Source organism: Sycon ciliatum, chromosome 7 (genome assembly GCF_964019385.1).
Source record: "Sycon ciliatum chromosome 7, ocSycCili1.1, whole genome shotgun sequence".
In the NCBI taxonomy this organism is placed as follows: Eukaryota; Metazoa; Porifera; class Calcarea; order Leucosolenida; family Sycettidae; genus Sycon; species Sycon ciliatum.
This window is the reverse complement of record NC_088649.1, coordinates 9,546,768-9,570,503: the sequence shown is the minus strand read 5'-3', so window position 1 is coordinate 9,570,503 and position 23,736 is coordinate 9,546,768. Positions and strand designations below refer to the sequence as shown.

Below are 23,736 nucleotides of genomic sequence, written 5' to 3'. Positions count from 1 at the left end.
TTTTTCTTTTTTTAATACTTTTGTTAGTGCGCATGCCTACATCGAGTGGAAGAGAACAACAACAGTAACAACAACAACAACAACAACAACAACAACAACAACAACAACAACAACAACAACAACAACAACAACAACAACAACAACAACAACAACAACAACAACAACAACAGCAGCAGCAGCAGCAGCAACAACAACAACAACAACAGCAGCAGCAGCAGCAGCCGCAACAACAACAACAACAACAACAACAACAACAACAACAACAACAACAACAACAACAACAACAACAACAACAACAACAACAACAACAACAACAACAACAACAACAACAACAACAACAACAACAACAACAACAACAACAACAACAACAACAACAACAACAACAACAACAACAACAACAACAACAACAACAACAACAACAACAACAACAACAACAACAACAACAACAACAACAACAACAACAACAACAACAACAACAACAACAACAACAACAACAACAACAACAACAACAACAACAACAACAACAACAACAACAACAACAACAACAACAACAACAACAACAACAACAACAACAACAACAACAACAACAACAACAACAACAACAACAACAACAACAACAACAACAACAACAACAACAACAACAACAACAACAACAACAACAACAACAACAACAACAACAACAACAACAACAGCAGCAACAACAACAACAACAACAACAACAACAACAACAACAACAACAACAACAACAACAACAACAACAACAACAACAACAATTTCTCTTATTGGCGATGGTGCCATCGTGAGAATAAAGAATTCAAAAACAACAACAACAACGACGACGACGACGACGACGACGACGACGACGACGACGACAACAACAACAACAACAACAACAACAACAGAAGCAGCAGCAGCAAGAGTTTCCAGCGGGATGAACACCTCATGAGTAGGGCCATCATCATGAGGCCCCAGGTACAGGTAGCAGTGTGAGTCAACGTCACTCGTGGAGTGGTGCAAAACCGGCGCTGAGAGCAGCAGCTATTCAAAACGCTGTCACCTCCAACAGTTCAACTGAGTGGGTTGGAATGATCAGTCCGCCACACTTGCAGTGGCTGAAGCGCATATGGAATAGACATTGTGCATGGTGCTTGTTCTTTCGAGTTAGTTAGTTGTACAATTACTTTGCTTTGCTTTTGTCATTGTCATTATAATAAATGCTGACTAAGGAATTGTTTATCATGATCGAAAAAGAAAAAACCGGAGAATTGTGAGCAGGAAGTGGTGCGTTCTTTCAGGTTTTCCACTTGCGTTGAAGGTGCCTCCAGTGCGACGGGCACTGCTCTAGTATTGGGACACTTCAACTAATCTCTTTTAAAAATGTGTAGTAAATACAATCATGAAGATGGCTGTGACCGTACATGTATCTTCATTCTTGGACGATCTACATGATAATTGTAGATTTCACGGCGATGGTGACATCTCTCCATACCAATCCGATTTTCTGCTACGGTAGTACTAGTAGATCTACTTGATGTATTTTCTACATGCAGACTCTACGCCTTGTTACAAGACTGCTTGACTGCACTTACGTACTTGTACAAGTCATAGTCATAACCTGATTACTGAAGGCTTGGATGACCTGTGTTTCAGCTGCGACCGAGAAAGCGAGGCAAAAAATAACGATGGACCTTTTTCTTCAGAAACTTCGCTCTGGGTGCAAACGTTGTAGGACAACTGAGGCGGATAGATGACTCCGAGACGCAGGTCGGGCGGAATAGGAAATGAGCTCGAGACTAGCTAGTGTCAGCGAGTCCGGGACGGACACGAATGAGTGTGGAGATGGTGCGGATGCTGCTACGTCCCTGCTCAAATCAAATGATGGAGAACGAACGGTCCAGAAGGAAGCCGCCAGCGTCAGCGATGCAAATATCGTTGATAGTGTCAGTTCACCGACTGCAAGCATGTCTCCGTTGCGTCGAGGGCTAATCGTGCTGGGCCTCTGCTTGACAGTGGCGAGCAGTTGCATTCAGGGAACGTTCGGCCCGTTCTACTTCAGAGATGCTCTGGAGAAGAACCCTGGCGCTGGGCCGGGATATCATACTGCAGTTGGCGCAGTGTTCAGTGTGACTGGCGCAACGAGCCTGGTCGTGGCACCAGTGGTCACTCGCGTCCTGCGCGACGTTGGCAGCAAGCAACTGCTGGTGATAGCGTCGGCCACACGAAGTGCAGCGTCTCTTCTATTCTCTACCCTGAACAGCATAGGAGACTGGAGGGTGTTTCTGACCTATTCCTACATACTGCGATTCATCCAGGGGTTTGGACTGCTTGCAATCACAATACCCACCATGACATACCTGACTCGCATGTATCCCCACAACCTGGGCTTCGTCAACAGCTGGCTGATCATCAGCATGTCGATGGGAAAGGCGGCCGGGCTCGTTCTCTCCGGAGGCCTGTACGATGTGGGAGGCTTCAAGCTACCCTTCCTGGTGACGGGAGCCACGGGATTACTTGTATCGCTGTGCGTTGCCTTGTTCATAGTAGACATTGATAAGCTAGCAATGGAGCAGAAGCTCCAGCAGCAGCAGCAGCAGCAGCAGAAACAACAGGAGAGCAACAACGGCAGCACTGGCACTGCAGCCGTGCCCGAGAAACACGTCAGTACGTTGAGGATACTCTGCGTACCCTGGGTCTGGGTGATATGCCTGTTTGCCGTGTCCTCGGCACCGGCCTACAGTAGCTTGGAGGCCCTGCTGGCTCCGCACGTGAAGTCGCAGTTTGGCGCGAGTGCAGTCGTCATTGGTGCTGCGCTCGCACTCTTCCTGACGCAGAGTCTGATCTTCGGGCCGATTCTTGGCGGGCTGTTGGACAGGGGTTTCAGCCGCTATGCGTTGCTAGCCCTTGCTCTACTTCTAATAGGCTTGGGTTGTCTTATAGTGGCACCGGCAACATTTCTTCACCTGCCCAATTCTCTAGTGCTGGTGTTCGTCTCCATGTTCGTCTCAGGCGTAGGTCGTGTGCTCGGCATTGTGACGTTTCCAGTGGTTCTTGCTGAACACCTGCGCGACATCGGGTTTGGCAACGTGGTGGAGATGCGCGTGGCCGTGTCCGGCCTGACCCGTGTCGTGCTGTCGCTGGGCTCGTCGGCCGGCCCGCTGGTGATGAGCCCGCTGGTGGCCGTCCTGGGCTTTCAGACAGCCTTCACCATCCTGGGCTGCATCTACCTGGGCCTGGCTTGCCTGCTCGTCCTGGTGAAATGGTCCGGTGTCGTAGTTAGGAAACTGATTAATCGTGACACACACAGTAGTACAGATGAACAAGTTACTAGTACTGAGCTGCAGCCACTCAAACATTGATGTCACTCCTTATTAAGAAAAAATTGATATCGTCATAGTGAAGTGCAGAGGTTATATCCAATCCATTCTGAGTTTATCTAGGAACTTAAAATTTTCAATTGTGTTTATAGTGAATAGGTGATGTTGCTTGATTGTGCGCTGAGTCGCTGACACTATATCCAGTGAGAGTCACATGATGTCATGACCAAGCTGCAGTGTGTGTTGTGTGGACCTGGTTGTGTGTGTGTGTGTGTGTGTGTGTGTGTGTGTGTGTGTGTGTGTGTGTGTGTGTGTGTGTGTGTGTGTGTGTGTGTGTGTGTCCCATATGGTGCAGTGGTATGTGCAGCGATTTCCAATCGATAGGTTGCGGGTTCGATTCCCGACGATTATGGTCACACACGTCTTTCTTCTCTTTCTCAGACTCTTCCTGACTTTTCTTTCATTCTCCTGGGTGGTTACCAACAGCCAGTGCATGCCGGAGTATGTGGTGTGATGTGTGTGCGGGAAAAAAAAAGAAAAAAAAGACCAAAAAGTAGGGATTCACTGGCCAGAAAAAAGCCACTTCAAAGCTGTGTGGTGTAGACCAGGCTGAATAGTGGTGGTCAATTCTTCAGCCTTGCAAGCTGTTGAATGGTGCAATCCCAGCACAAGTTGCTATGGCTTCTGCTGTAGCATCGCTATCATCGCCTCTGGCGATGGGCGTCCAATGGTCAATGGTGTGTGTGTGTGTGTGTGTGTGTGTCACGGTGACTTCATGTGCACCAACTAACGACATGGCGTCCTTTCATGCGGTTTACCGCACGGATTTATGAAGTCGGACATATTCCGATTTATTTGCATCAATCGCACAAAATTAGGTACATTTCTCTTGTAAACCCTGTCAGTTTGAGAATTTAGACAAACACCGAACAAATTTTAGCCGCGACGAGGATCGGGAGGAATCCATCATAATTTTTACATAGCTACTACCATCACGTCGACCGAGTGAAGATCGAAATGATAATGGAGTGGAGAGAAGAAGACCTGAACTAGAGTGCTTGAGAGACTATGTAGTGTCACATGAGAATTGCTTCGTTAGGAAGGCTCTCCTTTTGAATGGAGAAGCCCAACGTCGCTGATTTGCATCGCCGTTTTCAAGCGCTGATCTGCAGTAGGAATGTTTCTGTAAATTATTCGTAGTTGTGGACGTGGATGGATTCAGCGCTCTGTTCTCTCAGCAAGCCTACTCAGTCCAACACGAAGGACTTCCATGAGCGAAACAACGTGCTCCTCGAGCAAGTGCAGCTCGGGGTAATATGGCCAATGCCACGGGAGACCACCTCGTGCCTGCATAAGGCCAAGAATTGATGGCAAGAAATCTTTGATGAGCGCCTTCGACTTCAAGGACGCAATATTATATCTCCTCAGCAGTAACTGCAGCGCTCTTGCTGAAAATATCACTGCAAGCATGCACTAGGCATGATTTAGTGAAGAGCTACTTGTACTAGCGATTGGAGATTTGGTGTTGGCATATCTGCTCCATCATGGTAACTGGTGCGTTTGTCAAGGCAGTGCAGTTTCTGCTGCTGTTTCACAAGCCATATGCGCATATGCGCAGTGAGTAGGAATTTGTTGTATGATAGCTGAGGATCACCAGCCTTCATGGACAAACCTATATTGGGACTGGTTGCTGAACAGTGCACACCTAAATCTCTCAGCAAGCTCTCTTGCTCAGCTGGTGACGAACACTATATACCCGCTGCTTTGGGCTTGCAGCCCCGTCTCCCGACCGTAGACCGATCGAAAGGCTGTCACGGTCCTGTGACCATCGGCGTACAGTTGACACTGATGGGGCATCGGATAAAGTGCTGGCGTCAGTAATTCTCTGGTATACCTGGAATCTACATCTACAGCTGGTTTCGACTTCCAGCCATCCTTCGCTAGTTATGCTTGTGACTATCATGCCAGCAAGTCGATCAGCAGCATTACCTCGCATCTTCGATGGTGAGGCCTGCAAAACGTCACCGACCAGTGACGATGCTCAAATAGGGCACCCTACCAGAGCTGGCGCAGTGTATGGTGCAGTCTTTCATGAATCCATAAACTATGCTGTTTGGCTGCTGTAGCTCTGACGCTTGCGTGTGTGCCTTACATTAAGGACAGCGGGCCGTCTGCTCTAGCCATTTGCCAATGCATGCACGGCTGAACGTCTACCAGCAAGCTGCAAACACTTCTCTCCCTACCTGTGACATTGTGGACATTGTGCGTGTGTTATTGCATTCCTATCTGAACTGTTCTGGATGCAGAGATTTACCCACTAAGCCCTAGAGAAATATGAATAAATACTATACTACTACTACTATTACTAAACTTGGTATGCGGGTGTGACGTGCTGCTGCTCATCAGATTCGGTCCATGCGACGCTCGTGTTTTTAGTTTTGTTATTTTGTCTTCCTTTTTTCAATTCGTAAACTGAACAGACTAAACTATCCAGTGATCAGGTACTGGTGTGGTGGGGCGAGGTTTTGTTGGTGATGCTGCTGTCAGTGGTGGCGGCGTGCATGTGCTCATGCTTGCGGGCGATGGCCCGCGTTTTCTCCCATGCCGCAAGTTTGTCTTGCGTTTGTGTTTTGCATTTGGACTTCCTGCCAGGCTTGGAAGACTTGCATTTCAAACAGTTTGTCCCACTGTGTGGCTCCCAGTCTTTGAACGGTGTACATCCACCTCTGGAGCTCCAGAGAATGTTGGGCCCTGGCAGTAGCAGTGCATTCCATGGCCAATTTGCAAGTGTGGCAAAAAAGTTCAGGGTGTATTTGGTTTCATCCACATTGAGATGAAACACTGCCAAAATGGATTGAGTATGATCTGCCACACGATACTTCGTCCGTCCACTCCTTGACGCGAATTTCTCCCCTCCAATACGACAACACGACGACAGGAAGCTAACATGAGCCTCCATTTCTGAACAAAATAACGTCTCTAACATGGCCACGAAAAGCTACAGTGATGCACGTCAAGCTTAGGAATACACAAAATCGAAAGGCTAGGACATCGAGGTATACTAGAAAATTGTCTGCGAGGCGGAGAAAATTCGCTGACGAGGTTGGTGAGCCCTTGAAATCGAGCGACGATCCAAAAATAATTGCACCCACGTCGAGAAAGAAACCATGCGTAGCGCGTGGGTAACCCAAAAAGATCGCTCGAGCGGCGGCACAGTCGAAGGCAAGGCCAGTCCAAGCTCTAAACTCTATCGAATGACCTGGCAAACACCCGTGGTTTCGGTTGACCTTGCCCGTTTGAGATGGAAGTCGAGCGAAATTGCAAACATACGACTAGGCCAGATCGCGTAAAAAATGAAAAAGATTAAAATTTGGCCGCCATATTAAATGAACGCGCTTCGCATGCATGGGACAGCCGTGGTGTGTGCTTTTTGTAGCTCCGTTTTATCTGAGTTTTCTGTCGTTCCTCTTACTAGTCTTAGGCCACGGGGTGGCTCTGGGTCCACCAGAGTCGCCCCTGGCGTGTTTCTGAATTAATTATTATTTGCTGGGGCGAGGGTTCCGCGACACCGTCGCCAGGGCAGTGTCTTTTCTGTCATGTCACGACCGTTGTCGTCCTCGTCTCTCCATTCGTGGTGGTGAAGCTGACCCCCGAACGGTTTCAAACTGCGAAGCTCGGAGTACAGTGGTGGCAGAGGTATGAGCTGTGAGTGGAGACGGTTGCTGGAGATGAATGGTGATGAAGGGAGAAGAGTTACGCTGCCTGACGACGCGTGGGAAATTGTTTGATCCTGCAATTTCAGTTCGAGCGCGGTGGACTTCTAGACGATGTGTCCTCATGGCTGCTTTTCAACGCTTGGCCTATCGCTGATATCCCTGCGTGGAATGATCTTCCAGTGGAGTCCAGGTGGGACTTCGGGTGCCCACACTCCATCACCTGGTTGATTGTTTCGGAACTGCAATAATACAGGTTCAAATAATTATTGTTTCCTTTTTGTGCGTATCTCTTGTCATCTCTCTTTTCTATACGTCGCACACCAGATATACTACTATCGCTGTCTTTCTCCTGCTATCTCTCTCTGCTTGCTGTTTTTGTTTTTGCTGCCACTGCCCCTCATCATACCTATGCTTGGGTGGAGGGCGGCATGACCCGTTAGGGTAGCTGTCAATACAGTACAGTACAGTGTGTGTGTGTGTGTGTGTGCGCGTGCGTGCGTGCGTGCGTGCGTGCGTGTGTGTGTGCGTCCCATATGGTGCAGTGGTATGTGCAGCGATTTCCAATCGATAGGTTGCGGGTTCGATTCCCGACGATTATGGTCACACACGTCTTTCTTCTCTTTCTCAGACTCTTCCTGACTTTTCTTTCATTCTCCTGGGTGGTTACCAACAGCCAGTGCATGCCGGAGTATGTGGTGTGATGTGTGTGCGGGAAAAAAGAAGAAAAAAAGACCAAAAAGTAGGGATTCACTGGCCAGAAAAAAGCCACTTCAAAGCTGTGTGGTGTAGACCAGGCTGAATAGTGGTGGTCAATTCTTCAGCCTTGCAAGCTGTTGAATGGTACAATCCCAGCACAAGTTGCTATGGCTTCTGCTGTAGCATCGCTATCATCGCCTCTGGCGATGGGCGTCCAATGGTCAATGGTCAATGGTGTGTGTGTGTGTGTGTGTGTGTGTGTGTGTGCGTGCGTATGTGTATCTCTCTCCCCTCTCCTGGGGAGACACACGTGACCAGTTTTGGCAGTCAGCAAGTCCAAATGTGTGTGTGTGTGCGTGTGTGTTCCCGGTTGTTCGTGTGTATGTGTTTGTGTGTATGTTCATGTAGCAGTGCTCTACTGGGCAAGTTGTTTTCCACAAAAGGGATGGGTAGGAAAACATTCCAAAGTCCATTCAGGTAGAATCGAGCTTCTGCAGTGTATTGCGAGCCAGGCAGAAACAATCTGAAAGGATCCCACCTTTCTGCTGCATAACCAGTGCTTGAGGGTATCAGTCAGGTTTTCTCAAATTCGTCTAGGTTTAACTCCTAAAGTAAGGATGGGTTGAGGCTCAATTCGACCGAAATCTGGTCTGAATATGCCCAGAGGTTTAGTAGTATAGTAATACTGTAAAGTAGTGGTGTGCACGGGTAGTCGGGTACCCGTGCTACCCGTGAGGACCTCGGGTACTCGGCGGATCGGGTACAGAATAGTACCCGAAAACCCGAAGTCGCAGATGACATCTTAATAATTATTATTCCCGTAGCTATGCAGAAGACGTTACTTCAGTAACGTCTGGCGCTAGCCAGGGTCCACACAGCTTTAATTTGGTGTTTGTTTGTTTGTTTGTTTGTTTGTGTCACGCCTGGCGCTATCCCGTATCTGTCCCGTACTGTACCGTACCAGCAAAGACAGCTGGCCACAATATTTTTGTTTGTTTGTGCCATCGACATGCCTGGCGCTATCCCTTACCTGTCCCGTACCATCAAGAGTACGGTACCATCAAGAGAATGAGTATATATGCGAAGTGTATCGGGGGAATGCATTCAGTGCAGTAACATTTTGTGTGGATTTGTGTGCGAGGCCGAGATCCCACTAGCTGGCTGGCTGGGCCGCCTGTCGACCAGCCCGGGAATCGCATATAGGCCGATAGCATAATAATTATAACGTATATACAGTCATGTAGATGTATAGCAGGGTGTCATATTCTGTAAACGACTCCCTGCTGTATGGGGAGATTTTCTGGAAAGAAATACGAAGTAGGGAGACGAGTAAATGCAATCAGAATGGATGTTAGTTGCCGTCAGTATAATAATAAGAAGAAGAAGAACGCCCGTGATCGGCAGAGTCAGCGCCGGTCCCAGGAAACGTCAGGACAGACATCCCGTTGACTCCAGAACGCCCGTGATCGGCAGAGTCAGCGCCGGTCCCATAGCTATGCAGAAGACGTTACTTCAGTATCTCAGTGAAACGTTTTTGCAATGCAATGATGTACTTAGCTAATCAAAGGAAAAAGCATTTCCATCAGTTCTAACAACATACACGATGAGCTAGGCAACAAAGCATAGCGCAGGGCCCTGAGCTTCCAAGCTCTCTCGTTTATCATGTAGATCTACATATAGTGCACGTGTACAAATCCATGTAATACTCTGCATGTATACCCAGTGTGTAAGGGAAGGGGTACCCCGGGTGCATTGTGGTGTTACCATGAAAACATTACCCGATCGGGTACCCGTGGAAAACTAACCAAACCCGATACTGTACCCGGAGAAATTGCTACCCGACGGAGCACTACTGTGAAGTCTCACATTTCTGAACCGTGGTTTGAACGTATTGTCCAATGGTCTTGCCAGTATCGTCATCGACATACATGTACATGTACATCCGCCAACGTTCTCCACAGCTGGGACTTTATCTTGTGCTGCTTGTCATGGTTGCGCTCACCTGCCTCTCCTAAGTTATCATATAACTTCAAAGTTAGAACCTTCCAAGTTGAAAGGCTGTTGGAGTGCGCATCCAAGATGTGCTAGAGCTGATAGCTAGTTAGTTGTAGCTGTAGAACGTCGGTACCGTCGGTCAGTTTTGTGCAATGTTATCACATGAGCTGGTTGTCAAGTAACTGGTGGTGTTAGTGGACATTGTAACGCAACTCGTATTTCCTTGGTCGTCAGCTTTCTTGACTATGATTTAATCCTTGGCTCTCTAGCCTAGTCCATTTCATATTGCAATTGAAATAAACAATACAGCCGATATGTGAACAGTTTCTTTGGAGGCAAGAATTAAGTTACACGAGAAACGGATCAGTAGACACTTCCTTCCTTCATCTATCAAGCGTATTCTTTCCCTTCTCTTCAAGATAGTACAGGGAATGTTGGAAATTTGTAAACGTCTGAGGTGTCACCTGGAGCAGCCAAACAAACAAGCCCAACCGAGGAGAACAAAGGCAAGCGTCGAAGATGACGGAGTTAGGAGATCGGACATCGTCCATCAAGCGTCATTTGTTGGGCAGTGCTAAGTTAGTTGTCGTGCTGAAGTGATGATATCTTTTCGATTCTAACTCGTGGAAGGTCTAAGTTACATCTTGCTGTGTTAGAAGCTCTGTATGTTCGTAAATTAGATCCAGAACTATGTGTACAGAAGGAGAATGTATTATTGGTTGGTGTCACACCTCGTTAAAGTGTGACCAGTGTGTCTGATGTGTTCAACGTGTTAGTCTACAACTAACTTGCAGCTTCTGTTTTTGAGTTTTAGCACTTTAACCATTTATCACCTATGTCGAAGTGTTGACTTTTTTCTTTCTTTTTTTTGCAAACTCTAGATAAACTAAGCAAAAGTGGGGAGGCTTCCTGCAGTTTCATAAACAGTTAAGAGTAGAGGCCACACGTTATCTTCCATTAACACTGCAATATTTCAACTCATTTTTCTCAAGGTTTGGAGACTCCACTGTAGCCAATACTTGAATCCATACATCCATATATGTCAGTTATAGTAGTCCGCAATGCTGCTTTTCTAAATGGAGGTTTGCACATTGCAAACCGTAGTTAACATTCACGAAACCAACAAGCCAAAGGCGCCATGGCAACCAGTAAACGAACCCGCAAAAATAACAATAATTAGAATAAGAAACAGAAAAAAAATCAAGTTAGTGTGACAACAAATGCAAGGTTCCCTTTCCGGTGAAAGTGCTGCAACTGAGTGTGTCATTGCTGACCAACAATTTGTTTTCACTTGTTCTAGTCGTTTCCTCTAGCCTCCTCAGTTGCCGAGGAGCATAGTAGTCTTTCCACAGCCGTATTCCTAGGAACGTACTGCCAGTTTCATCATGGCCTTCACTCCTGACCAGCAGCGGTCTCTTGCGGAGATGATTTCGGCTTCGGTCTCGTCGGCGTTGTCGGCCCACTCCGCATCTCGAGGACCGGATAGGGGAGCGTCTGATGGGCCATCAGATCAAGCCGGTATGTTTTTGACTCATGATTCTGCCCGTGCTGAGATGCCGGCCAGTTTAGATTCTGCCCCCGCATTCCCTGCATTCCCTGCATGCGTATGCCATGTAAGTAATGAAGCCATTTCAAAAATTTGCAAGGTCGAGTTTTTTGATCTGGCCCTCCTACTTCCCGCCAAGTACGAGAGGCCCTCCGATGATCAGCCTATCTCTAAGCGGGTCAAATTAGCCGAGGACGGCGATTGCTTGGTGATCTCCGCCTCTCAAGCCTCCAAGAGGCGAATTGATTCTTTAGCTTCGTGGATGGAAGCATGGTCCATCTTCACGATTATAGCTACCTCGAACGACCCGGCCTGCGCTGCTAGCTTGGCAGAACACCAGCTACGCATTGTGCAAGCCGCAGCGAAGTACCGCCTGGCTGCGGTGCTCGAGTACGACATCCGGGTGCGGCAATCGGTGGCTCGGGCACGCACCCCCCTTTCATCACTTGACACGGCGCTGTACACTGAATGTTTCACGGGCCAGGCACTTCCCACGTGTTCCAAGTGCCGGAAGGTGGGCCACCTGGCCAACAATTGTCTTTTTCGCGGCTCCGACAGCCGGACGCTGCATGCCACCTCGGGCGCAACAAGCGGAGGAAGTGTCCACACGCCCGGGCAGTCCACCATCTGCCGCAAGTTTAATGCGGGCAACTGCTCCTTTAATCAATGCCGCTTTAAGCACTGCTGCTCCTTCTGCTCTGGCACCCACCCGGCCAAGGAATGCCCAGCCCGCAAGTAGCTCCATGAGTACTCCTTCCTCCTATCTTCCTTTATCTGCACATAAACCCCACACGCCCATCATTATTAGCGCACTTAAAATAGAATTAGAATCACACCCCGATGACCAGTTGGTCGCTTCCTTATTGCATGATCTTGAATTTGGTTTTCGCATTGGTTTTGGCAACTGTCTGTCTGAGTCTTTTTTGTCACGTAATTTGTCCTCCGCTGCTGACAATGCAGAAGTAGTCGATGACTATCTCCGCCAGGAATGTGAGCGCGGGCATACGGCTGGCCCGTTTGAGGAGCCTCCTGTTCTCCCCATTCACACCTCTGGCATTGGAGTTGTACCTAAGAAGTCGGGTGGCGTCCGCCTAATCATGCACCTCTCCGCTCCTGCTGGCAGGAGCATAAATGATGGCATCAAGAACTCAGACTTCTCCTTCCAAATGATCTCGGTGGATACGGTGGCCGATCATGTCATGCGCACTGGGAAGGGGGCATTGCTATGCAAAGTGGACATCAAGCATGCATTCCGGCTCTGTCCCGTTCATCCCAACGACTGGCCTCTACTCGGAATATGTTGGCGGGGGAAGTTTTATGTCGACAAAGTGCTGCCTTTCGGCCTGCGCTCCGCACCAGCTTTATTCAACCGCCTAGCCGAAGTACTGGCCTGGCTACTTCGCCACAACTACGGTTTGAAGTGTCTGGAACACTACCTTGACGATTTCATCAACGTCTCACCACCAGCGCCGGTGGTCGCCACATCAACAGCAGCGGTGCACATGGCCACCATCCTGGAGGTTTTCGCCAACCTCGGGGTTCCCATCACGGAAGGAGCAGACAAGGTTGTCGGTCCGGCCACGGTCATGACAGTGCTCGGCATTGAGCTGGATACTCAGGCTCTGGAAATGCGGCTGCCGGCCGACAAGCTTCTCGAGATCAAAGCGCGGCTCAACGAGTGGGCGGTCAGCCCATCGTGCACGAAACGTCAACTGTTGTCACTAATTGGCCTCCTCTCATTTGCGTCCAAAGTGGTTGCGGCCGGCCGCACCTTCACCCGTCGTCTCATCCATACCAGCACCACCGTGACAGGCTTAGATGAAGAAGTGCACCTGGACGCCGATGCTCAAGCAGACATCCGTTGGTGGAAGGAGTTCCTCCCACACTGGAACGGCCGAGCGCTTCTGCGTGACCCAGTATGGTCGAAGCCCCCAGACTTTGAGCTCTATACCGATGCTTCCGGCCTGGGATTTGGAGGTTTCTTTCAGAGTGCCTGGTTTTGCCAAGAATGGGGCCCGGAGCACCAGCACGGCCCTTTCTCCTCTATCATGTGGCGGGAGATGTATCCCATTGCTGTGGCCGCGCAATTGTGGGGCCCGCAGTGGCAGACGAAGAAGATCCTCCTCCATTGCGACAATCAAGCTGTCGCCACAGCATGGGAATCCGGCTCATGCCGGAATCTGGAGGTCATGAACCTCATACGGACCACCCTGCGTATTGCGGCACGCTACAACTTCATCCTGTTGATCCGTCACATCTCAGGTATCGACAACAGTATTGCGGACGCCCTCTCCCGTCTACAGCTCAGTCGCTTCCGCTCGCTAGCTCCGTCTGCCAATCCGGACCCAGTTCCACTGCCAACTCAGATCGTCTAATGATGTCTCACAATATATTCACAGCCCCTTGGGGTGTCCGTTTTGCTGTGTCTGGCCTTCGCCGTCACTACACTGACTTATTGTTATTTTTTTTCTGCCATACCAACTACACCGAAACCAATTTCTCAGTTCAATCTCTCCCTTACTATTCGCCCACCCTTTAGCACGGGCGGCTCTCCTCCCTACACTGCCCCCCCCCCCCCCCCCCCCCGCTTCGCTGCTCTCTTTTGGAAGGAAGTGGCTATGCAGTGCTCATATAGTGCAATCCTGCAAAAACCAAAAATTGGCTCTCAACGGTCATAGGCGTTTTGGCATCGTGGTATAGCTATGCCCCTATGTCAGGGTATTAAGTTGAGTACTGGGATGCTCATTGCACTCAGACTGGCACCGGGATGCCTATGCGAGCGATAATTATGTGGGCCGGCATCAAGATGGCCTTAGCGTGGATGCGTACACGTTACACCCTGGGCTTGATGCGAGGCTAAGTGATGCATTCTTAACTGTTTACGGCAATTCACATTTAATTGCGCGGAACTAAAACAAGCAGTATGGGGCCAAGTTGCCCACAGCCATAAGCGAGCACCGGGATGCTTTAACACCCAGACGGGCACCGGGTTGCGCGTAACAATACTAAGGAGAGCACCGGGATGCATATGTGAGCGGGTTGCGTTGTAAGGGGCACCGGGATGCCTATAATTGTTAGTCAAGCGGGCACCGGGATGCCCATATGAATTAAGCGGTAAGCGAGCACCGGGATGCTTATCACACCTGGACGGACACCGGGTTACACGTAATAATAAGTCCGGCACCGGGATGCCCAAGAGGATGGGCAGGTAGCGAAAGGGATACCTAAAATGCCCATATTTAGTATAGCTGGCACCAAGATGCTCTAAATACGCAAACTGGCGACGGACGCTGATGATTGTGAGGCGAGCACCGGGATGCTCAAATGCGTCCAAACCGGCGCATTAATACCGGGATGCTTCGGTAAATAAATACGTATTGCAAGCAGCCAGTTAGTTTGCCTTCAAAGTCATTGTAGCTGGGCACAGCGATGCGATGGTCTGTCATGTTTTGCTCTTCGTACTGGCTTAACTGCTTGCTTATTTTATTATCCACTGCGTTTGGTGCTGCTGCCGTGTCCCCACATTGCAGATGGGTGGGTTCGATATCATTCACCTCCAGCCACCACCAGGAGGGAGATACTCGACGCTCAAGCCAGCAGGCTCCTGGCCCAATCGGTGGCGCCCCGGACACGCCAGACCTACAGCCCTGGAGTCAGGTCCTACATTCAGTTTGCGCAGCAGCTCCGCTTCAGCCATCTGGCACCGACGGTCAATGATATAGTTCTCTTCATGACGTCACTGTCCGCGTCACTGTCTGGGAAGACAATCAGGGTATACCTAGCAGCCGTCCGCCACCACTTTGTATTGAATGATGGTCCGGTGGATCTGCTCAGAGCACCCAGGATACTGGCCTTGCTGAAGGGCATCGACCGTGACAAGCTGACGTCCAGGCCAATGCCTGTGCCTCCGTCATCCAGACGTGCGGTGACACCCAACGACCTCAAGGCTATCCACGAATTCCTGGAGTTCTCGCATTATGCACCGCAAGACAAGGCCATGCTCTGGGCAGCAGTACTCACAGCTTTCCACGGGCTCATGCGTGTGAGCGAGTACACGGCGCCATCACCAACAACGGTGGATGCTCACAGGACTCTTCAGAGGAGCCATGTCGCCCTCTCAGAGGAGAAGGTCACGATCACCCTAGGGGTAACGAAGACGGCACAGTCGGGCGCTGGGGGCACAGTGTTACTGCATGCAAGCAGGTATCCCGCAACCTGCCCTGTGCGTTCAGTCGCTGCCTACATAAGTGCCAGGGAGTGGGCGGATACAGGTGCCCCATTCTTCGCCTTCCGCGAGGGGCGCTACCTAACCCCGGGCGACGTGAACGCCATTCTCAAGAGGGCTCTCGGCCCAGGCGTTTCAAGCCATTCTCTGCGGATCGGTGGTGCTACGGCCATGGCCGAACGACAGGCCCCGGAGTGGCAAATTCAAGCGGCAGGGCGCTGGTCAAGCTCTGCGTACAAGGCGTACGTCCGTGTCCCGTCGGGCATGCCAGCTTATCAGCAGACAGAGCTAGCGTAGAGAGCAGTTCGAAGCTTCACGGGGTTCATGTGCCTAAGTTGCATTCAAGTCACGGCCCTGCGTCCGCGGCCACCCACTCCCTTTCTTGGAGGCATGTGGGGTTGGCGGTCAATCGCCTGCCCGCAGCTTCGGGCAAACACATGACACCGGGTTGTCATCGCAAAATGCCCCCAGAGGTGGCCGGGCACCGGGTTGCCCAGGGTGACCGCGGCCCACGACTTCAAAATGTTTCTCACCTTATCACTATTCCCTTGTTCCCTGATCATTGCCTTGGAACAGTATCACTTTGCTCTCAGATGTTTCAAAATTTGATTCGAATGATTAATAAATTTCGGGCACATGAAACCCCTCCAAAAAATACCAACCGTGATCCGTTGTTGTGTGGAGTGAATGTTGAAATGGAGGTTTGCACATTGCAAACCGTAGTTAACATTCACGAAACCAACAAGCCAAAGGCGCCATGGCAACCAGTAAACGAACCCGCAAAAATAACAATAATTAGAATAAGAAACAGAAAAAAAATCAAGTTAGTGTGACAACAAATGCAAGGTTCCCTTTCCGGTGAAAGTGCTGCAACTGAGTGTGTCATTGCTGACCAACAATTTGTTTTCCCCACCCTCCACTCCCACTGTACAAGTATTACTGGTACACATGGAGGCATGTGGGGTTGGCGGTCAATCGCCTGCCCGCAGCTTCGGGCAAACACATGACACCGGGTTGTCATCGCAAAATGCCCCCAGAGGTGGCCGGGCACCGGGTTGCCCAGGGTGACCGCGGCCCACGACTTCAAAATGTTTCTCACCTTATCACTATTCCCTTGTTCCCTGATCATTGCCTTGGAACAGTATCACTTTGCTCTCAGATGTTTCAAAATTTGATTCGAATGATTAATAAATTTCGGGCACATGAAACCCCTCCAAAAAATACCAACCGTGATCCGTTGTTGTGTGGAGTGAATGTTGAATTCTCATTATGATTAGCATGCAATGTACTACCCGAAGTACTGAATTTACTTCTTCTGTACTCTATATTCTAATGTATCTTCTACCTCTTCTCCCTTACGAACATACTTTCTCATTTTCCATACTTATATAGGAGACTCCCTTCGATAGGCATCTATTTGCCTCTGGAGGATCCGTGAAATAAAAATCAATCAATCAAAATCAAAAACATCCTGTACACACACCTTGTACACACTCTCTCTAACGGTCTCTAGGCTACACTGCAATTGATGTACATTAGCTCCAATATTCGGGCAAGGCCCATCATCATCATCCTGACATCCTGACAGGATGTATGGATTCAAATATTTCAACTCATTTCACAATAATGATTCCAACGCTTCGGCAAATTGCCTTCATCAGGTTCACAATGATGTGCAAACTCTCAAACCAGCCTTCATAAAGGCCAACTCCCCTGTCCGTAAGAGCTGGGTGTGAGTGGAAAATTGCCTTCATCAGGTTCACTGAAAAAGAATGTAGTATACAGAATAGATTGCAAATGGTGTACGGAATACTACGTTGGAGAGACAGAATGATCTCTAGAGACCCGTCTAAAGGAACATAATGGAGAAGCACGTCGAAGGACTAGTGACAAGCCTTGGGGTGACCACATGAGAAACAAGCATTCGCGCAGGAGATTGAGACTACGAGATGGCGCCTTGACAGCAGTATCAGTCTTCGTTTGTGAAGGCGACAGGGCTAGCAGGAGGGAGGCTGTGGAGATCAGAAATTTGGCTCCGAAGATAAACATTATAACGCTGGGTGGTCATTGCTGTAATTTGTATCGCCACTCATTTATTGTCTGATTATCATGACATTCGGCGCTGAATAATGTGCTTTTTGTTTTGTTTTTGTTTTTACCTCAGCTGTAGTCCCATCCACTGATAGGGTCCAGCGGATTCTGCCGGCAGAAAAATTGGCAGAATTCGGTACTTTTTCTGTTAAATTTCATGCATGTTTGGTATGCGGATAAAGAAATGGAGCAGAATTCGAGGAATTGCCCGCCATAAGGTTTGTATGGTTCTGCCAATTTCACTGCTTTTCGAGCAGTATCTGCCACCTTTTCGAGCAGAATCCGCCGGTCCTTATCCACTGATAGTCGCTATTAGCGCTATTAGCTGAATTCTTATCGCGCTGTTTCTCACATCCAGCTCTTACGGACAGGGGAGTAGGCCTTTATTAATGCTGGTTTGGGAGCTTGCACATCATTGTGAACCTGATGAAGGCAATATGCCGAAACGTTGTAATAATTATTGTGAAATGAGTTGAATTTGCGGTGGTAATGGAAAAGAGCATATGGGATAAACTCAATTTTTTGTTTACTTTGTTCACATTCCCAGCTCGAAAATAATAAAGGAAGACACTGGTACTGAGACTAGGACGAACGTGACAACTATTGAGCAGGGACGGCACCGAGACGCAGCAGTGATGGTGGGGCATTGAGGGCTCTGCCGACCAGAGGTCTCGGCATCACGGCCAAAAACACCCACCAAAAAAAACAAAAGAGAGTACGAGTCCGTATAGTTGTGTGTGTTTTCCAAATTTCCAACATTCCCTGTACTATCCTGAAGAGAAGGGAAAGAAAACGTTTGATAGATGAAAGGAAGTGTCTTCTTGATTGTGTGGATTTGCGTCTTTGCATGCGAAGGTATAGATTGCGAAATTATGATGCTATTGTTTAGCAAGAGGTACACAAAAGGAAGTAAAATAGGGCTGTTTTGTTGTTACTCAGAGTTTCATGGCAAAACCAATCATCAGACACCATAAGGAGATTAGAAAAAGGCTCAGGTATATGAAGGCAAGCAGAGGAGATATTTTACTTCCTTTTGTGGACCTCTTGCGTACTACGCTCTGCCCATTCCAGGCATTTGAGCACTATTGCAGTGAAAATATGCAGATTTTTGAAAATTTCCCTGCGGCTGGTAAAGCTCTCTTTTGTTCCACACGTAGATCACCTCACCAGCAAGATGGCAAGCAAGATAGGCGCGTTGCGACGCACCTTTCGGCAAATGGCAGCATTTGCCCGTCGCCAGTACCTGCAGTCAACTTCGCTTATAACGACATTCGGTGGGGCATCAAAAAAGTGTCCTTATTCGCGAAGTGTCGTTATGCCCGAAGTCTCATTATATGTATTACAGGTGGAAGGGACTTTGCTCTGGGCATGGAAATGCTGTCGTTATTCGCGAATTGTCGTTATATCCGCAGTCGTTATTAGCGAACTTGACTGTACATGTAGTAAGTGTGATTCAGCCCGACTTTGAGTATTGTTTCCCTGTTTACGCCTCTCGCCTATCAGCACAGTCCAGGGAGAGATTGTTTATTTTGTTCCGTAGAGCTGTACGAGTTACCTGCGGTGCTTCATACCATGCTGCTGTTCCACCCCATCTTGCTTCTCTTCAAATAAAACATCAATTTATTACGTTTACATGTATTTGTCATAATATTTTAGTTCAGCATGCATCATGCTTGCGCAGTCTTCTCCTTTGCCCACCTCTATGCGGTCAAGTCGTGGAAGTACAACAAACAATTTCCCAATTTGCTTGTTTAAATCCATGGTAGGGTACAATTATTTTTCGTCCAGAGCTTCCCTTCCGTGGAATGCCCTCCCTGCACACTTGACACGAATTGAAGACATTAGATCATTTTCTACAGAACTTTTGCACGCTCTAAATGGGGACACATTGGCTATATCCCTATACACCCCTCCTTTTTGAAAATGTATTTAACCAGTAAAATAGGGCTTGGAATTTTCTTTCTATGATTATCGACGCACTTGGCCCTTCTGTTCACGTCTTGCCCCGATCTATTAATGGTGCATGAATCCGCCCAGTTCACATTCCTTCTCCGTTTCTCTCTAGTAATGGTTCATGAATCCGCCCAGTTCACATTCCTTCTCCGTTTTTCTTTCCTTCCAGTTGCATCTTCCTTTCGGCTCTGTTTTATTTTCTCTTTTCGTTCGCCCCTCTTGATGTATGTACTTTGTGCTGTTGTCGAGTGTTGCGGCAACGAACTGAAATATTAAAAACTGAAACCAAACCATGCACTTTTCAGATCGATGAATCAACATTCGTAGTACGGTATTCCCGTTGAATAGAACTTGCATGTCTTTTTGTTTTAGTTTTTTTTAGTACAAAGCACTGGCTAGCAACATAAAAGGGGAGGTAGACAAAATTGGACAAGCGAACATTGACAACACTGAGGAGCCTGGCATGCGTGCCGATGAGGTAGGTCAACCTCCCCCGACCTAGTGGTCTCGGGTTCATCAGTTGGTCTACGCATCAGGAAGGGGAAATGGACAGAGAAAGGGAGAATGAGCATGAGGAGCCTTCCAGGAGAGGAAGAGAGAGAGAGAGAGAGAGAGAGAGAGAGAGAGAGAGAGAGAGAAACAGAAAATGATAATAATAGAGACAACCGGTTATTCTCAGTGCTGGTGGACGTCAGTGGCCAATAGCCAATTGGTCTGGCGGAGGTAGGCCTTGTTCTTGCTGGGGGAGGTACCATGTTGGTAAGCAGAGCTGGACCTGGTATGCATTGCAGCTGATACAGGTAGCACAGCCCGTGAACATGCCTTCGGATTGCCAGGCTGGGGAGCAATGAGGGGTCAATAACCTTCATGGCTCGACGCTGGACCAGGTCCAGCTGATGGAGGTGACAATGTGCCGCACTTGCCCAGACGAGAGGGGCGTACTCCATTATAGGCCGTACAAATCCTTAGTACACGGTTAGGCACCCTGCACTGTCCAGGATCCGAGACGCCTTTCGGAGCAGGCCGAGTCGCTGGTTGGCTCGAACGGCAAGGGAGCGGATGTGGGCCCGGAAGGAGAGAGTACTGTCAAATAACACTCCTAGCAGCTTGAGCTGAGGGCTCTCAGGCACCTGCATGCCATCAAATGTGATCTGTGGGACATCCAGAGATGATCCGTGGCGGTCAAGGAGTATGGCCTGAGATTTTGATGGCTCGAACTTTATCTTCCATTGGGCACCCCAAGTCTGCAGGCGGTCAATAGATGCTTGGAGGCTATTGCAAGCAGCAGCGATGGTATCTGGGTTTCTGATTAGGTCATAGAGCGTTGTATTATTATTATTATTATTATTATTATTATTATTATTATTATTATTTCACAATCACGATGACATAGTGCCAATAAGCATGTGATGCGGGCGATTTTAACCAGCCATGGTGTATCGTCAGCATAGACAGCTAGATTGGAGCCTGGAGCCAAATACTGTTCTGCATCGTTTACATAATACATGTACATGTATACATGTAACAGGAAAAGAGTGGGACCTACATGTACATGTACAGTGCATTCAGAAAAAGATGATAATTATCCTAGCTTTTGGCCATAAACGGGTCAAATTTTGAGTTTTCGTCTCCTTTTTTTGGCAATCCCCCATGGAATGCTCTTCCAATTGTGTTTTTGAAGTCTACATGTATTTCTCCAAAAAGCAAGCCATAACAAGAATAGGATTTCGGCCAGGTTTTGCCCCCAAAGCACTGAATTGGGTAAAAACCATGAAAATCCAGGCCGTTCACTCCACTTGCATAACAGTACATTTGCGGTTCGAACCCCAGTTGAGGTGCCTTTTTGGACCCTTTTTCAAGTTTCGAATCGCGCGGCACTGCACAGTGTACCACAAAATCGCCAAACACGGGAGCTCTCCAGAGCCAGCGCTCATCCCTTTCTGAATGGACTGTAGGAGGCTACCCTGGGGCACTCCAGCCTTGATCGGGAACAGTGAGGATGACTGACCGCCAACAACAACAGTCAGTTTTCGGTCATGGAGATATGACCTTAGCCAAGCCAGGAGCTGGCCGTGGATGCCACATTGCTGTGCCTTCGTAAGGACACCTGCGAGGGAAACCTTGTCGAATGCCCGGGAATTTCAACTGCCAGGGCATGCACAAGACCACCGCCAGCCAGTGTAGTGGCCCAGGAATGCTGGAGAGCCGTCAGTAGATCACTTGTGCCCAGTCCACGTCGGAAGCCAAGCTGTGACGAGGAGAAGAGTTGGTGGGTTTCCAAGTGGTTCACAAGCTGCCGATTGATGATACATTCCATGATCTTAGAGAGGATCGTCAGAAGAGATAGGCCGGTAGTTCTTCATCATGGATTTGGGTCCTTTCTTGTGCACTGGAACGACACGGGCAATTTTCCATGACTGGGGCTGGACTCCATTTGCGAAACACAGGCGAAACAATCTAGCCAGCGGATGTGCTAGTTCAGCTGCACACTCCTTGAGTACTCGTCCTGGGATCTCATCTGGACCAGTGAATTTTGATGTATTGAGACGCATCAGGCACTGTTCACTGTTGGACTTCGGAGACGCGGCCTTAAGCGGATGCGCTGCAGGCTCGGAGTGGTAGTGTGGGGTGTTGCTGGTAACTCAGCAGTGTCGATGTCATTGTCCCCAACTTCGCCCGAGGCTACATTTTCCAGCAAAGAATCTAGCAAGGCACTCACTCTTGTCACTCTTGGCTTTCGATGTACTGTGCTCGTGCCCGTCAGCATCAGTAACTGTTGGCAGGTCTGTAGTCGTACCCAGACCGGCGGCCCGCTTGACATTCCTCCACCAGTCCTTGTCTCTCATGTACATGGAAATCCGGTCGATTGACCGGGGTCAGCGCCCTCACTCCTCAGCGCGTACAGAACGCTGCGTGCCGTGCACACGTTGATCCGATGTGACCAGCGCGCTGCAGCGCTTAAAAATGAATGAATGTGTTACCCACGGCTGCATGGCCAGCGCTCTGGGGCCGCTAGACGTGCGATCGGATTTCCAATTCCACGACAGTAGTGAGTAGAGTCTACAATGTCATGTACATGTACATGACATTGATTGTACAAAAATAATGTCAAAAGTCATGTGTACATGATTGTACAATCATGTACATGTACAATTACATGTACATGTCATGTACATTGTACATGTACATGTCATGTACATGTACATGACTTTTGACGTTTTGTACAATGTCATGTACATGTACATGTGCAAGCTCTCCTCTTGTGAGTCGAGGAAGGCAACAACAGCTTCTTTCACTTCGTCCTTGTCGTCAAAGCATTGACCTTTTACTTGTGATTGTGTGAAGCTCTGATTTCATCAGTTAAGAAAAAGGAAAAAGTCACCTGGGGCCAGGTCTGGGGAGTACATGTAGGGTGGATGCCAGTGGATGGGGAAGCTACGAAAAACCACTATCGGTGACAGCAGTCTCTCAATGAGACTTGCGTATGCCAGTGCATTGTCTTGATCTTCAGCATTCTTGCCCCCCCCCCCACCCCCCCCCCCCCCCCCCCCGCCCCCGGTACGTCATTGCCTACATCATGTACAGTGCTGGCAATGGCAAGGGGGTCGGATTTCAGTTGCCAGCACTCTACAATGACTGCGTGTATGCTACTTGTATACTGGTAGTATCCGTACACAGAATTTCAGAAGGAGATGTTTTCATGTGCCTCACCCGTACACTCCCCAGCAGTTCCCCCTACACACCTTTGCTGTCCTGTCAAGAAGGCATTCATTCAGCCTGTCACATGTCACAGCGAATCTCAAGTGCTTCACAACTAGAATCGAATAATGATCACCGCGCTGTATAAGTACTGCTGTACTGGTTCTCGCTGCATGGGAAATGACTCCGCGACCTGGCGGATCGCCCTGATGAATAGGGCAAAAACACCCTGGACTTGTGTTTTGTAGTGCGTTGGTAAGAACTGAATGACTTGAGTTCATGGTGATTACTAGCTAATAATTATGCTCATGACTCAGCGCAGCCCAAGACATTTTGTCGTACAGGGCGAAACATCCATATTTGGATGTGCTCCGCGTGTGCTCCGATCCGCGTAGCTCGGGACCATGGGACACTTGGCCGTGGTCTTTTGTTCTGCATGCAGTCTGTGACAAAGAGCCATAACCTGACCAGTCCACAGGCGCTAGGCGCTATGCACAGTAC

General features: G+C 48.8%; 3 protein-coding genes across 3 annotated transcripts; all 3 read left to right on the top strand.

The window, feature by feature from the left end:
• Positions 1 to 221: 221 nt before the first annotated feature.
• LOC135820685 (putative uncharacterized protein DDB_G0271606) lies at positions 222 to 823 on the top strand (the record flags this gene model as incomplete). Its single annotated transcript, XM_065333694.1, has 1 exon — positions 222 to 823. A coding segment is annotated over one exon (582 nt), but the record flags the coding sequence as incomplete, so codon positions are not given.
• A 958-nt stretch (positions 824 to 1,781) lies between these two features.
• On the top strand, positions 1,782 to 3,356 carry LOC135821605 (MFS-type transporter SLC18B1-like). Its single transcript, XM_065334603.1, has one exon. The coding sequence runs from the start codon at positions 1,782 to 1,784 to the stop codon at positions 3,354 to 3,356; it is 1,575 nt and encodes a 524-aa protein (XP_065190675.1).
• Positions 3,357 to 15,303: 11,947 nt separating this feature from the next.
• On the top strand, positions 15,304 to 15,789 carry LOC135821604 (uncharacterized). The gene has a single exon (XM_065334602.1). It carries the CDS (start codon positions 15,304 to 15,306, stop codon positions 15,787 to 15,789), a length of 486 nt encoding a protein of 161 aa, XP_065190674.1.
• The last annotated feature ends 7,947 nt before the right edge of the window (positions 15,790 to 23,736 follow it).

What these genes read in the sequence shown, in the direction of transcription:
- LOC135821605 (XM_065334603.1), top strand. Translation starts at nt 1,782, where the DNA reads ATGAGCTCGAGACTAGCTAGTGTCAGCGAGTCCGGGACGGACACGAAT.
- LOC135821604 (XM_065334602.1), top strand. Translation starts at nt 15,304, where the DNA reads ATGCGTGTGAGCGAGTACACGGCGCCATCACCAACAACGGTGGATGCT.